Raw genomic sequence first — 17,157 nt, 5'->3', positions numbered from 1 at the left:
GATTTTTGATGGAACTCAAAATTATAGTCTTGAAAACTTAAAACTAAATAAGATTGCAATTGTAAAATGTATTTTAATGGGTATAAAAAATAATTGTACTTTACAATGTTAAATAGTAAGCTTACAGAAAAATTGTAATTTATTAAAAATAATAAAAGTTCTAGTTTATAAAATGTATACTGATTACAACGTGTCTCAATTTTTAAAATGAAGTTATAGGCGTTTTTAATATTTTGAGAATTATAATTTCTATTCGCTTTAAGGCAATTTTAATTTAATTTAAGAACAGTTAGAGAATGAAATATTTTATTAGTATAAATAATATCTTGATAAACATTGCTACTGCAATTACTGCTTTTTCTTAAATAAAACATTTTTATAATTTTCTTTTTCACTATAACATACATTTTTATGCGTAAAATCTACTTGTAATTTACTTGTATTTTTCTTCAGTTTTCTTATAAATTTATTTTGTTCTGAGTTTCTTTTATATTATTGCATATTTTTTTGGTAGTGGTTAAAAATTATGATTACTAGTAGAAACTAAGTACTTATATTTTGTTGATATATTTTTATCGTTTTAAGTTTACAAGTTACAATGCAACAGAATAAATATATAAATACTTTTTAATAATCCAATAAAAATATGCATAGTAAATAATTAATTGTAGAATGCTGAATGATTGATATTTATAAATTATAATTAATATTTACACTGTATTAGGGTAAAAAAACAATAACCATAGATATTTCAAATGGTATTTAATGAAGTTATTTCCCCAAAATATAAGTTGATTTTATTTTTACTTGATTTTATAATAAATAGATTTATAACCTTTAAAATGATGATTACATTTGTTTGTAACTTAACCTTTATAATCATTTAAATGGAAAGAGAATCGATAGATTTGTGTGAATGATATATATATATATTTTTTTAATGAAAACTATTTGATAAAAACTAAATTTTTAATTAATTGTGTATTCTAGTGTTTTGTGAAAACTATTGTTAAGAGTTTGATACTTTAAGTCACATAGCTTAAAATTAATGTGGTTAGTTTTAATAATGGTAATAAATTATTTGCTATTACAATATTGGTACCTAAGTATACATACAATCAATTTAAGAAAAAATATAATAGGTATTAAAAGTTTATGTTTATAGGATGGTTTGTGTTTAGGTACTTTTAATCATGGCTTTATTCAATAGTAGTACTTATAATATATTTTTGCAATTTATCACTGCTTTGTTTCAAATATGAACATGATAAAACCAAAGTTAATATATTATACCTATACTAAATTATTTAAACGTCGATTTTAATATATTGTACTTGAATATTTTTGAAATGTTAACAGCGCAATACCTAACAGTATATTTCCGCATGAAACGTCACTATAATACCATTAAATACATTATAATTTTTGACATATTTCTGTAACATTAAATTATATTAACGTAGCACGTTATTGACAGTTATTGATGTTTTTATTCTTCGAATTTAAATAAATATTTTATTTCGATTAGATGAACTGATACCTTAAAAATCTATACTTTAACAACATCCATTAAAAAAAAACAAATTTCGTACATGAAAAGTTTGTTGTTAAAATTTAATTTTTTCAATATAACGAATTAACTTAATGCGTTAATAAACAGTGTATAGTAGGAAGACATTGAAAATGTAATTGTTGTATTGAGATTTTGTAATTAATGAAATGTCAAACTGAAGCAAACTTTTTATTGAAACAAATTTAAGTTGTATGGAGCATGTGGTCGTGGTGTTCAAACATTTTCTCAATAACTTAAAAAAGGTGCAGTTGTATATTTTAAATTAAAAAATATGAATTCGCCAAAACTTTAAATTAAAGCATACAGTAGAAACTCTAATGGAAGATGAATTCTACTGAAATCAGCATATATGTAAATTGTTTTAATTTGTTTACTTCTTAAGTATTTTTTCTCATTATTTTCATTATCTTTTCTATTTTTGTAATACCTCTATCTCATTTGTATGGTTTAAAGACATGACTATTTTTTTTTCTGTGCCAATTTAATTAATAGAATCAATAGGAAAATGTTTAGTAAATTTGACTTATTAACAAAAATAATAATATAACATAATATAACATTACGTCACTACCGAAAAAATCATACAGCTTATGTTCTTTGACCATTCATTTTGTATATGTTATAGAATATATATAATATATTATACGCATCACTAAATGTGTTAATATACACACTTTTTATCATTTGAATATTGAACATTTGTATGGGAATGCAATTTAATTGTGGTGTCACTATATATTATAGAATACAAATGAGTTAAACGATGAAAGAAATGTATGGCACTTAAAAATATAATATTATAACTATCCACTTATAATGGTGGTAATAAACATTAAACGCATTAATGCGAGCACGCGGATAAAACACTATCCGCCGTATTGAACATTTTCATCCAACATTTAACATAATATAATATAATAATATATTCTATGATAATATTATTATTATACATGGAAATGCGCTGACTTCAAATGTTCAATTCATCAGATTTTAAAATTTTCAGTCGTGATCGTCAAAGATAGCTAGTGTGAAATTAAATTAAATTACATAAAATGCAAAAGAAAATAAAACAGAAAAATTGAAAATTTGGTTTTTAAGTGTATTTAAAATTAAAATTTAAGAAAAAAAAGAGTGAGCGTGTATATTATATATATATATATATAAGTATTATGTATGTTGGATATATATCAAACGAGTTTGAGTATATGTATTGTTATTTGTTACAATTCGTTTATATTGAGTACTATATGGACCGGGACCGAAAAAACCTATCTTTTCAAATTGGTAGTTCAAAAGAAAACGCCATAAAAACATTGCTCTCGGTCGCTATAAAACGAGGCGTTTCGGTTGCGGGGCGGTTTCGTTATTATTATTTTCCGCGAAAAAAAACATCACCCGGCTCGGGATCTGAATCGTACACAACATCGACAATATAATAACAATATGGATTATGGAGTACGCAACAATACAACATCAACAACAACAACAACACTACCACGATGACTATGACAAAAACGACGTTTCTAGGTCACGTTAAAAGCCCGACTATTGTATTACGCATGGTGAATTGGTGAATACATGTCTATTTGGGTATTAGGTATTATTTCAAATATTTCAATATATTATAGTATTGAAATATGTATTTGTACTCTGCAAATAACTCGATACTACTTAGTAGTGATCCGTTTAAAACTGAGTTACATAGTACATTGCATTAATTGTTAATAAATTATATTATACTGTTTTTTTTTATTGTTCTTATTCAGTTTGAATTTTTAATCTCTGAAATACTATTATACTATTTACTATGCACTACTGCATACTATAATTTATATTATAATACATATTATTTACTTGTATGATCATAATAATTTTCAAAGTAATTATATTTTTATACCCGACTGAATAATTAGCTAAGACTATGATAGGTAGGTAGAAACTTAAAATTATCATGGTATACTTTCACGTACCAAAATGCCCCTACAGTTTGGTACGTAAAAGGTACGCAATAATAAAAAGTTTTTAAAAATTCGCGTCTTAAAGATGGGTTCAGACCAGTGGCGCTTCGTAGGTAAATATTCCGGGGAAACTTATCAAAACTAGTAAAACAAAGACACCGAATAATATAAACCTATTTATTTACCGAAAAGTATACCAACATCATTAAGCGATTATACTATTTTGATAAAGATGATTATATTTCTGTATTTGGTCTATATAATTTAGCATAAATATATAATACAAATAGTAAAATAATACAGACCGCGGAGTAAAACTTAAAGATGTAGCGTACACTGCGTATAGAGACGAGACGAGTGATGATGTGCGATGCGGCAACCGGCAGCATACAATTGAACCAGCTTTCAATTCTATCTATAAACGGTGGCTAATAAACTCCGGCTCTCTCTCTCTCTCTCTCTGCAACACCATGTCATGACATTAGACATTACATGTTATGGCTGAAACAACGGTCGGCCAGTTGTTTCGCTCAACTGGCATCGTTATCTTTAAGATCCAAAAACCCGTCGAGGGAACTATTTAAGGACCATGTGGCTTGCTACGGTATTTAAGAAATAAACACATATTAATTTCTCTATTCAGATACAAAATATAATCTTATTATTACATTATATATTTATCGTTCTAATTACTTACTAATAGCTTTTACGTATATTTTATGGTGTGAAACTCGGTTTCAAAGTTTTCCAGACGGACCGCCACTGCGAGCTTCACAAATGTATTTTGTTTCTTCGAACGGAAATCGAATATTTTTTGTACGTATTATCATTGATTATACATGCGAGTAGTGTGTAATACGCTCTATTTCTATTATACTATCAATCACGTTGCATTATAATAAAATGTATAATAATAATAATAATAATATTATTATATTATAATCAATGGTATTATGGATGACACATATTGGTTGGAAAAAAAGAATATAGTCACGATGATTGGATATTATATAATTAATTAGTACACGTCGTACACGCCTATACTGCGGTACGAACGGACAATAAATTATAAAATTGAGAACGCGGACAATCCGAACGATGCAATGAAATGGGGTGTGACATCATAATTATAGTACTACCTTTATAGGTACTAATGTTATTTATTAAACGGCATTTATTGTGACACTTTTTCCTTTTTTTTTTTATTTTTTTGCGATTCGCGCACGCGTATTACGATTACGCACACGAAAAACGTACCAAACGCTCGGGCGTTAGCGACGACGTATGCGCAATTAACACGCTAAGCGCGGAGTTAGAGCCGTTCACTAACTCACGACGGCCGGACGAATCGCGCATGCAACATGAAACTCCACCGGCCGTTGCACGTCTGCGCGTACCTGTTCGGCGTATTTCCGATGGATTGGACCCCCGGCCCGCCGCCCCGACAGCTTCGCATCCACTGGCCCGGCGTGGTGCTCAAGGCGTTCCACACAGCGCTTTACTGGCTGGTGTCGCTAATCGTCGCCGTGGTGTCCATCCGGAACCTGGACAACTACCGGAAACTGGCCAAGAAGTTGATGGCCACCCGGGTGCTGGACATTGACGAGCTGTTCGTGTACATGATGTTCGCTGGGATCGCGGCCACCGCCGTGTGCCAGGCCCACATGCTGTGGCCGTCCGTCCTCCGCGTCACCAACGAATGCTTCTTCGATCTGTGCCGGCTGGACCACGTCACCGGTTTCTGGCAGCACTTCTCCGCGTACGCCATCGTCCTATTCGTTGCTTACGAATTCGCCATGTATTTCGTGTTAATCACGTACAAGTAAGTGTGCCCACTGTCCAGGAACGGACTTTGAGTCACGCAGATGCGATTGTGACCGATGGGTGCCATCTCGTGCAGAAATTGTTGGATTTTCGGATTTTCCGAGAAAACGAATAATTTTGAATGAATAGTGTGTGCGGGCTATAGGGCTAGAGGTCTAACAAAACACCCTAAATACACAGACAATCGAGATAAAATATAAAAAATATACGCAAATAAAAACATAAATAAAGTCAATTTTATTTTTTTATAAGGTCCATCACAGCCACTCGTTGGCTTTTTTTGACAAAAATCTAATTTTACGTAATTTTAAACGTGAAGGGTTCTTACAAAACATCGACAAATATGCTGGACCGTTGAACGGAACGTCACCCTAATTTTTAAAACAATAATAATTGCGATTATCTCAAAATTTACTACTTAAGGCCTCGAAAATCCAACTACTTTTCATGCATTTTCTGCGCGAAGGATTAAGTTTTCATCTTCGAAACTTCACATATATTATGATAAGGTGTATTTCTAAAAAAAAAAAAAAAATACTCAAATTAATACGTTAAAAAGTCAATTTTATTTTTCTTATAGGTGGGCCAGCCACGTATTTTTAAGAGTGTAAGATGTTTGTGAGATATCTACAAATAGGGTAGAATGTGTAAAGGAACATCGCCCTCTTTTCAAGACAGTAATATATTTAACTGCCCTATTTGAAAACTGTATTGGTGACGCATACCCAAGTTTTTCCATTATTATCTTAGATTTATATATTGTTCGTGTCGACTTCTCACTTCTATGATTACAATTTATTGTACTGATTTACATACAATAGCATATATACTATATGCTGATAAAATTGAAACGCGTGTGTGAAGTTTTCTGCACACCCTAACAAACCTAGTGATTTATATATTATTTATAGGATTAGTTTTTTACTTACAAATAATTATTAACTGTATAAAAACTAATAAATTCATAGATTTCATGTTATATCTCCATTTAAAATTAAAAAAAAAATACTGTTCTTTCACCAAAACGCTCATCGCACAGTTGTTTTTGTACGTTTCAATTTTCTCAAATAATGCTGGCCCGGAACAATTGTATTATACTTGTATTTCCAATGCTCTCAGTACGTTCGCAGGTCGGCGTGATATTATATCGTAACGATTTATGACGGTTTTATTCGTTTGTTGTGCACCATACTAAACAGGTTCACGTTCAGTTCGGCCAAACTGATCTGTCTGTTTCCGCCGCTGTCGAACATCACGTGCGTCGTCGTCGAGCAGTTTTTCTACCTGATGTGCGTGTCGCTGCACCTCCGGCTCCGGGCGCTGCACGACGACATCGAGACGCTCGTGCACAAGGCCGAGCACCCGCGGTGGAGGTGCCTGGCATCGGTGGCCGCGGGCGGCGGCGGGCCCGCGGCGGCGGCCGGCCGGCTGGGGATACCCGCGTTCAGCGCGGCCGACATACGCGACCTGCGGGCCGTGCACCGCGCGTGCATGGAACTGTTCGCCCGCATCAACCGCCTGTTCCAGTTGCCGCTGTCGCTGTGCATGTTCGACTGCGTGTTCCGCATCGTCGTCTACATGTACGGCATTGCGTTTGACGTGACCATCGTCATATGGGAGAAGAAGAAACACGTGAACTACTCAAACACCGCCATGTGGTCGGGTTACTGCGTCGTCCGGATCATCCGGCTCTGGTACCTGTACCTGTGCGAACATTACGTGACCAAAAAGGTATGTCTGGTAGACGTTCGGACGGATCACTATAGTTGTACACATCGCCGTTTGAGCGAGTGCGTTAGTCCTACGAAAACACTGTTTGGCCGATTAGGTACGGTCGGGTTTATATAATACGTATATTACACAGGTAAGTTCGTTTATGTATTATATTGTACTTATGGTTGTGTACACTGTACGCCGTCAACAGAAGATTTTCTTTCGGAATAAGTTCGGCGACGCGTGAACGAATTCAAGCACTCGAAAACCGAAATGCCAACGTAAACATAAAAAAACAATATAACAAAAGTCAATTTAAAATGTGTAAATAAACTAATTACGCGCACGTTGTATAGTATAATATTAATGTGTATTAAAACAATATGCATACCTGCACAAGCTGATCCGATAACTGTCATACTATATTACATCATAATAAATATATTATAGTATGTTGTATTGTATGCAGTTAACATGTTTTTTTTTCAATTTTTTTTTTTTTGCTTTGTTCAGATTATACCAATACGTTTGTCACTTAGCTGGCTTTCGTTGATTTTGAATCCCGTTACAAGCCGGAGACTGATGCCCGAGGTAAAAAAAAAAAAAAAACATTAAAACGTCGAGTATAATAAAAACCCATTTTACATATTGATTAAAATATAAACAAGGGTTATCTATTCCAATATTAAACAAATATATGTTTGCCATCAATTTAATACTAACGGTTAATTTTATTGTTATTTTTTTTTAATGTTGTATTTCAATCGATATTAAACCGCGTGTAATACTTAATATTTATTATTTATATTATTAGAATGATATACCAAAAACAATTACTCCGAGCTATATATTTTGAAATTTCCCGTTGTATATATTAAATATTTTATATAAATAAAAAAACAAATGGAATACAAAATGTGGACATTTGACGTAAAAAAAAAAATATAAAAAGGAACTTTTGTGTAAGCATTGGACGTTTAATTTGACACGATCTTAAAAGTGTTTTATGTTTTAATAGTAGGTACCTATTAGTAAAAACTAGAAATTACATTCACTTACTAGGTCAACTAAAAAAAAAATGTTTCTTTGTTTTTCTGTTTTGTGACGATCGAATTTCAAGTATATCAAGTTCGAATAGGTACATAAATACATTACTCATATATTATGTAGATTGGAATTTGTACCCATTATTTTTCAGACATTACGATTTTTTATTTAAGCATTTAACCTGTATAGTCTCGCCTATGTAATTTTAGTTTACTTTCAAAATCAAAAGTAAAAATATCTGTATACGAATTGAATATGAAATTACGTACTCGAAATAATATTTTTAAATTAGACAGAAGGAAATTAAATTGTGTAAAATAAATCAATAGAAAAAAATATGACATAGAGAAAAGACGATAAGTGACTTGAACAATAATGTAGTTATGGGTCTGCATATTAATTAAGCTTGAGGGGAGAGAAAAAAGTTTCATAATATTGAATATTGTCAGACAGAACTGATAGAATAATAATAGTAATAATAAAGGTTCTGGAAAATTTTTAATGATCATATTATTAAATCAGCTAACAGAGTTTAGGTGAACAAACTTAGGTACTAAGGTATATGTATGTATAACTTTACTAGATTTATAATTAGTAAACAAATTAGAAGTGAGAACGGAATAAATTTAATTAAATTTTAGATAGAACAAACTCTAGTACATATTTTCATTAACTTTGCTCCTAAAAAATATGGTGTCGATAATTTATGTTTTTAAATAAAAATATAATTTCAGATTATTCTATTTCAACATCAACTTGATACGATTAAGTCCAAGTTTGAACTATTTGGTATTTTAAACATCAATATGTCATTATTTTATGCCGTAAGTATGTGATTTTGATGGTTGACGTTTATCTGCGACTTAATATAAATATTATTATGTTCATATTTATTCTGCAGGGATTTGGTACTACGTTAGCGTATTTAGCGCTTTTACTACAGTTCTTTGCATTTAATCAGATTTCAATGACAACCATTTCCACAAACAATGCAACATACACAAAAGAATAATTTATTATTATTGAGTTGCGGCAATATACGATTAAAAACCATCCATTTACATTTACGTAATTACGTAAAGCTATACGTTAATATCAAGTGTAATTTAATCTTCCGCTTCATAGTTACATATATATAATATATATAGAACTATACATACACAGCACAACCACTTCAAGCACAACGAAACATGTGTAATTTACTTTAATACATAGAATTATCTCAAACTGTACGTAACGAAAAATATATAAATATATTTATATATAATGTATGACAAGAGGGTAAAATAATGGCAATACAAGATTAATTCAACCAAAAACAGCTTTAATGGAGAATCATTAAACAAATACGGGGACACAATAATTTATTAAGCTAATAAATTAATTGATAATAATATAAAATTTAAATTAATGATAAGAAAAAATGTAAATGGGATCGTTAATTATCATATCATTAATATTTGTATTATTGTAGTTAGACTCTTTACTTTTATCACAATCTTATACTTACCTACAAACTTATAAGCGTATGCTAAAAGTGTAATTATTTATCACATTATATAATTTTATAATATTTAAAAATATAAATAATGATAATAACTGATGGTACCTATGTCTATAAATTGTTAAATAAATATTATATTTTCACAACAATTATTTTTAAACGTTATATACCTTCAGATATATTATAATTCAATGATTATGATAAATATGAATTAATATTTAGAGTAACTGCCGTCTATCGACATGGTATACATTGTTCCATAAGTAGGGCACGGCTAATTTGCTGAATCCGAGGAATGGCAAGCGGGGCCGACTGCTGACTTAAGGTTTTATAGCACGCGTCGTTATATAAAATAATGACCAATGCGGGCTTGACGGGAGTGTGCGGCACGAATAGAAATACGACAGTGGAGAAGACTGCACGACGATCAGCACAGCGATCAGCGAACACCCACACTCGCGTGTACGTCGCCACGTCACACTCCATACCCAGATCGGTAACCCTCATATTCTTTACACAATTATACAATATCTGTCTTGTATTTTATCAATATACGCTGTATCTATATACTTATATATATATATATATATCTCAAGATTCGAGTACTTTACTTAAACAGGGTAACCCTGATATTTAGCGTTAATATTAAACGCCGAGGTCATCTCCGAGATCTCGTTCATATAAACATAATGTTGCCATAAGGAACACGTAGAACGGTAGCGGCCAGTGAAGAGAGGATGTAAAATTGTATTACATTTTTTAAAAGTGTTAAATCACAACTAGTACCTACAATATAGGCACCTAATAAGCTAAATTGATTTGTGACTCGGAAGTTATAGAAATAAGCAAACGTGCACGACAAAGCTGTAAAATATATATGAAAATAATTTTAAAAAAATCTTACATTATTAATAATATGTACAATAAAAAAAATAATGAAAAATTAATTTCAATTTTTTTAAATATCGCAGAAAACTGGTTAGCATTTGATATCTTATTGAAATGAAAAAACAGTTTAAAAAATACTGTTAAATATGGCAATCGTGTACAATAACTAACTAGGTAACAAATAAAGAATAAATATATTTACGACAATAAATTAAATCGATATCTTATTAACGATAGGATAGTATCTCAGCTTATACGCGTGGTATAGGTTAATTAAATATCACACCATGGTGTCACGACACTGCAGTGTCGACAGACTAATATTCGACTGCAACGATGACAATAAATACCTACGTGAAATAATATTGAGTTTTACATTCAATATTATTTAAAATACATCGGATAAGAAAAAGAAAAAACAATTTTTTTAAGCAAACATTGATTATAATTATTGCTTGCGTACATGCGTATGAAAATCAATGAAATATTTAAATACATAATATGTACTTTTTTTCCTAAAATTGATAAAATATGGAAAATATAAATTTAAAATTTTTAAACTTGTAATTAGCAATCGCATAGTTTAAATTTAAAGCTTAATTTGCTATAATATAAATCAAGAGCATAATATTATATAACAATATGGAACCTCTATATATTATATAACTAATCACTTTCCAACTAAATATCAGTAATATCATTCCCAATATTATAATAATTTAAAATTATCAATTAAAAAATATACGAGTATAATGTTATTTAATAATGGTTTTAAGTATACTTGAATATAATATGAATATTATATATACATATATTATTTATTTAATTTAATATGTTTTAACAGTAGATCATGTACGTTTTCGATTATAAATTATATTATCATAACTACTGGCTATTGATTTTATACGAAAATATAATTCTAACGACATTATATATTTCAACAAACTATGGAAAAAAACTAACACCAGAATTGAGTGTACCAATCGAGGCTGTCTACTAATATTTCATAGTGAATCGTTGTATTTTAAAACAATGTCAAGTAGGACTTGATTTCTTCAAAAAATGATAAAGGCCCTCGCCGATATATACTTTCTTCGTCGCCATTTTGACATTCTCGAGATACGCGATCGAACTACTGAGAAATTCTTAGCATGACCTCTTGTAAATTGTACGAGTTAAATTTCCAATGAATTGATGTGCTGCATAAAACATTTTGTGATTTCTTGCTACCAGAAAAAAAAGACGTATTATTGTAGTATATACCTAGTATGTTACCAACAGTTTCGTTGCTTCATTTTGAACCCAAACGTATATGTATATTTTATATTGTATGTATAATTTAAACGTGCGTATATTATGTAACAATTAGAAGAGTTTCGTAAAAGTAAGTACAATTTCAATAAGGGTCGTGAAGATATATGTGATTGAAATAAAATATTGTTTACAGACAGTCAAACCCACAAGCATAGTTTACACTTTAACTGTAGTCTTTATCTTACACATAAATAATAGTAGTTGATTATATGTATATAAATTACACAAATACGAGTTCTATAAATTGATTACACATCTCAAATAAAATACAATTAAAAAAGATCAAATGAATAAATTTTACATAACATAATAATATTTATTTATTCAATTTGGTTCCTTACAAATAATTACCGGGACTCACTGTCCACTGAAAAAAACTTGTGTACAGGACCAAGGTATAGTATTGTTACAGAATTCTGAATAAATAATTAAAGCGTATCATATACACTATGAGAATATTTAATTGAAAAAAATAATGCAGAGCAAAAAAAAAAAAGAATAATAATTTTAAAAAAATTCTGATCTTTACGGCTACAACTTTATACCTACACTATGACACAAATCAAATGAATATTTATTAAAAATTATTATAATTATTAATGTATTTAAAATATGTATAATGTGTATATATTTTTATAATTTGATCCATCTACCAATTAATAATAATAATCTTTATTTATTTTGTTGTAAAATATCACATTTATTTATGATAAAATTCCAAAAAAGTAATGGTGTAAATTAATAGGTTTGCTTTTAACAATATTAATAAATTACGAGAAAGGAAACGATCAAAAAGTTCATACAATAGTCTTAAAATATTATGTAACGTATTATACTATTATAATATTATATTTAATATGTAATATTTGTGGCGGTATTACACATGTAATAGTGTTTTATCGTATTATGTGACGTGTAAATAAGTTTGAAACAATAAACTTATTATTAAAATATTGATCATAATAATCCACATAATATACAGCAGACAGTGTCTTATTTATTAATCTATTGTGTAGTGTTTTCATGTTTTAGCAGGCGTATTGAATTTCCCATAGCAACCACGAAAAGTCTTAATTCCGAGGATTAGTCTATATTGTTTATTGTGTATTTATGTCCCAACCTGACACAATCTTATTGCACATACTAAAATAATACAACTAAGAAATCTATCATATTTTATTAAAGAACTTACAAGTCATAATAGAATGTATATGTGACTGATATGCATACAAAAAAAAAATAATAATAATAAAATAAAATGCGTTAACAAAGTATTCTCAAATTATTAAATATTATTATAGACTATAATAAACAATAAACGTCAAACGAGACAATAGTTATAATGTTATCTATTGTATTTCTTTCAACCGCACACAATATTATAAATATTACTTCCTTTACCTATCTAACATATACATATATATGTACAACATAACACTTTGAAAATATTCATTTTATATATTTAACAATTTGAAAACATATTCAATAATACGGTGTCTTGTATAATATAATATCCATTAACAGTTGATACGATTAAATGTAAAAATGCATGTAGTAAACCGCATTAAGTTTTTGTCGTTTCTCGTCATATTATTATACGCAGTTTTTATTCATCAGTTAATGTTTAAAGCATTATGAAACGTTTAAACGTATGTAATATTATTGTTGACGTGTTCTAAAGTTCTGTACCTATATACAATTGAATATGTATGCGCCCATTTTATGTATTAAAAGTCTATAAATTGCACGAAAATAATCGATAACAACGAATTACGTCGCATTTTGGAAGATTATATACGTGCTAGATACTTTATATAGTATAAAGTTTATACAAACCAATATTCTTTTATTGGTTTTTGTATTCATTGAACTTTGTATTTAAGTTTGATACGTATTCATTCTATGTTTGTGTAAACATCGAAGACCTGTCCAGGCGTAAAAAATTACAGTATACTAGCACTTATCTTTAACCATAAGTCGGCTGTGCATTTCGAAAGAACTATGTACCTACGTAATATATTTTTGTCATTCTACGTAAATAATTATACCCATATAGGTCATTTGATCGAAAACCATGTAACCATTATTAAAGCTCACCTCTTATGGTGTGCTATTAAAAAATTTAAATTTAAATTAAAAAAAAATATATATATATATATATAATAACTAATGCGTTGTCACTGTGCAGTAGTTGTCGCGTAATTAACCGGCTTTTAAACAGGTTGACACGTAATAATTAATGTAATGCAGTTTGGAGCGTTCATGAAAATGATAATGCCTATTTTACAACAGCGGTGACATGAGTGTTTTTTTTTTTTCAAATGCGTGAAACGTTGAACAATGATGGGTGTCATTGAGCGTGTAATTATCCATCCAAATAACATCTAATCCATTACGGGTACTATTGTGATTGATGTACAATAACAAAATAACACCCTGCAACGTACATAACACTACACCCACAATGCGATATCACCAATAACAATAAATTACGATCGCATTCAATAATGTTACGGTAAATTCAAGTCGTATTCGCATTATGTTAAGACGTCCGCAAAACTAAGCAACCGTCATAATATTGTCCAGTTTGATGATCACCTTCGTCGTACCGGTCTGTTCGTCTAGACGACGCAGGCCGATAATTGTATAATATCGGTACTTACGTGTATTATATAAGCGAGATTGCACGCGGTAAACTATATAATATTATAATATATATTGTCATTATGTAGATCGTAGAATGTAGTCTAAAGCGCACAAAATAATTCATCCACTTCCATCAAATATCGCTGCAATTCACACAAAAGTTCATAGATCACACGTTATTTTTTCATCCGAGATGCGACGAGGTTGTACACAGTTTTTTAATTTTCATATTTGTGGAAACTAATATTACAGAAATGGTGTTTAAACATTTGGCGAATCAGACGTTATCCGATTGCAGCCTATTTCGATGTTGGGCCTTTTATAGTTATATGTTATCTTTCCAGTGTTTCGATTGCGTCCCTATGATTTAGATAAATTAAAAATATTTAATGTGTTCGTATACATATATCAGTGCCTCTAGATTACTAGTATTATTATTTACTCGGTGGCATATCCAAAAATTTTCAATGGAAGAATATGTTATTTTACAACTTAATCAGTCATCAATACGGCTCTTTAGGGGTTAATCATTAATAAAGTTTAATTAATTTTGGCCGCTTTGCATGATTTTAAGCTCATCTTGCGAATATCATTGGAGGTTATTGGCATCTGTTGCTGGCTGATTCAGTGTATTTTCAATTTCACGATAAATGGATTAGCGTACGAATTTCAAAATTAAGCTTGCATGTTTCTGTGTATGTCATAAATTGTATTTATAGGCAACTTTTTTTGAAAATATTATGATTTTCACTTGGATAGTACCTATATTTTTGGCCTCTTCGTGTAATTTTGATTATAAAGGAAAAGAAAAATATTTTTTGTATAATAATTAATATTACTATAGTAGGGTTTGTACGTACCTAATATATAAATAATAGTAGTTATAAATTTTATAATATTATAATAATTGTTAACTATTATATAAAAGTGATTTGGTTACCTAAAGAAAAAAGTACAATATAAGTGAATAAAACCCTTTCCTGTTGTCTTGTCATTGATTTTACTTATCACAATTTAATTATAGTAATATAATTGAAAATGTTACATTTTTATGTTTGATAGTCAATTTATAAATGATACAATTTTAAAGTTATGAAAATATAAAACCTTATCACTATAATATTTTAAGTACAATGATGACGCAATTTCAAAATGATAAAATTAGTATAATAGATTGTCATAATTTTCATATATTATGAAGTTTCCGATAACAAAATAAGTAAAACAATTGATATAGAAACAATGATCGATAAACGGTATACAATTATTATGGCGTTAAATATGATAGTATAGACGATTTCATTCCTATAACCAAAATAGTGACATGATATTTTAATAGTTTTAAAATTAAAACATTTATAAATGTAAAAATTAGTACAGTAACATTTTTAACTTTACCAGTACAACAATACAAAGCTGCTATTGTCAGTCTTAATTCTGTAAAAAATAAAAATAAAATATCACTTTAATTTATTTAACTTTCAACTTTGAAAAACAAATTAATTAAATCGTGATAAGTACAATTGTAAATGGCGTGCAATTTGGACGGACGCTATCTTCAAACTCTGAGTCAATTTTATAAGAATGGGTGCCTACAATTAGATAAAAATTGACCATAAATTATTATACACACACATAATAAATAGTTATTTAATGTTTCATTTTATTTACGATCTGCTTCAGTCGCGATAACGCCGACTCGCGTGAACTGATACAAATTGATTTTTATTTAACATCAAATTAAAACAAAAAAAAAAATACCTAAGGCATTTTCGAAAATTCTGTAATATTGATACTATTCGTTTGTGCGTATTAATATCAAGTGGTGTTCTTAAGGCAATTTTCTTATTTTCCGGGACATTGATATCCCGTAAAATGCATTGCAGGGCCTGCTCATAATATTATCATTCCGGATTATCGGCACGCAATGACCACTGCGGCACCGCTTTACGGGCCGCTGCGGGTATGCGGCTACGCATTGGGCGTGTTCCCGTACACCGTGTCACGGTCCGCACCGCACAGGTTCCGCCTGCACTGGTTCGGCGCCGCGCTGAAGGTCGCGCACTTGTTGCTGTTCTGGTCGGCCGCCGTGACTGTCACCGCGACGCTTTTACAGATACGCCCGACCAACACCGTACAACCGAACAGACAGGCGCTCGACAAGAAGTTGGCCTCCACGTCGCCGGTGAAAGTGTTCGAGCTATACGTATACATGACGTTCACAACGTCTGCGACGGCCGCGGCGTGCCAGCTGCACATGATGTTGCCATCGGTCGTGGCTCTGGTCGGCGAGTGTCTGCTCCGGCCGCGCGTCCACCGCGACCGCGCCTGGCCACCGTTTAAAGCATTCACCATAGTCGCGTTCGTCGTCTACGAATTCGGCATTTACTACGTGCTGAGCACGACGAGGTCAGGTCGGCTTATGGTTATTAATTCAATATCCGTTATTATTAGGGCTGAACGACTTACGTCATAGTAATATGTGTATTAACATATCATCTTATTCGTTTTGTCCAAGTCCGTAGTTCGAGTACGGGGGGGTCACTGAAACACATATTTATATTTTTATTTAAATAATTATATAAATATAATTGTATTCCAATTAATTTATTATTGTTATTTTTCAAATAAAAATATAATCTATTTTTTTTTTTTTTAAATAACTATTCAAATCATTTTTAAATTCGATT

General features: G+C 30.4%; 1 protein-coding gene across 1 annotated transcript; it reads left to right on the top strand.

Moving 5' to 3' along the window:
• Nucleotides 1-4,892: 4,892 nt before the first annotated feature.
• LOC113550002 lies at nucleotides 4,893-9,158 on the top strand. Its single transcript, XM_026951571.1, has 5 exons — nucleotides 4,893-5,353; nucleotides 6,555-7,086; nucleotides 7,582-7,659; nucleotides 8,850-8,939; nucleotides 9,017-9,158. The coding sequence occupies exons 1-5, from the start codon at nucleotides 4,893-4,895 to the stop codon at nucleotides 9,125-9,127; spliced, it is 1,272 nt and encodes a 423-aa protein (XP_026807372.1). The 3' UTR covers nucleotides 9,128-9,158.
• Nucleotides 9,159-17,157: the final 7,999 nt, after the last annotated feature.

This window comes from Rhopalosiphum maidis, chromosome 4 (genome assembly GCF_003676215.2).
Source record: "Rhopalosiphum maidis isolate BTI-1 chromosome 4, ASM367621v3, whole genome shotgun sequence".
In the NCBI taxonomy this organism is placed as follows: Eukaryota; Metazoa; Arthropoda; class Insecta; order Hemiptera; family Aphididae; genus Rhopalosiphum; species Rhopalosiphum maidis.
This window is presented reverse-complemented; position numbering and strand designations above follow the sequence as displayed.

What these genes read in the sequence shown, in the direction of transcription:
- LOC113550002 (XM_026951571.1), top strand. Translation starts at nt 4,893, where the DNA reads ATGAAACTCCACCGGCCGTTGCACGTCTGCGCGTACCTGTTCGGCGTA. An exon ending in AACATTACGTGACCAAAAAG is followed by an intron (nt 7,087 to 7,581) that starts GTATGTCTGGTA and finishes TGCTTTGTTCAG; the next exon opens with ATTATACCAATACGTTTGTC. An exon ending in GCCGGAGACTGATGCCCGAG is followed by an intron (nt 7,660 to 8,849) that starts GTAAAAAAAAAA and finishes ATATAATTTCAG; the next exon opens with ATTATTCTATTTCAACATCA.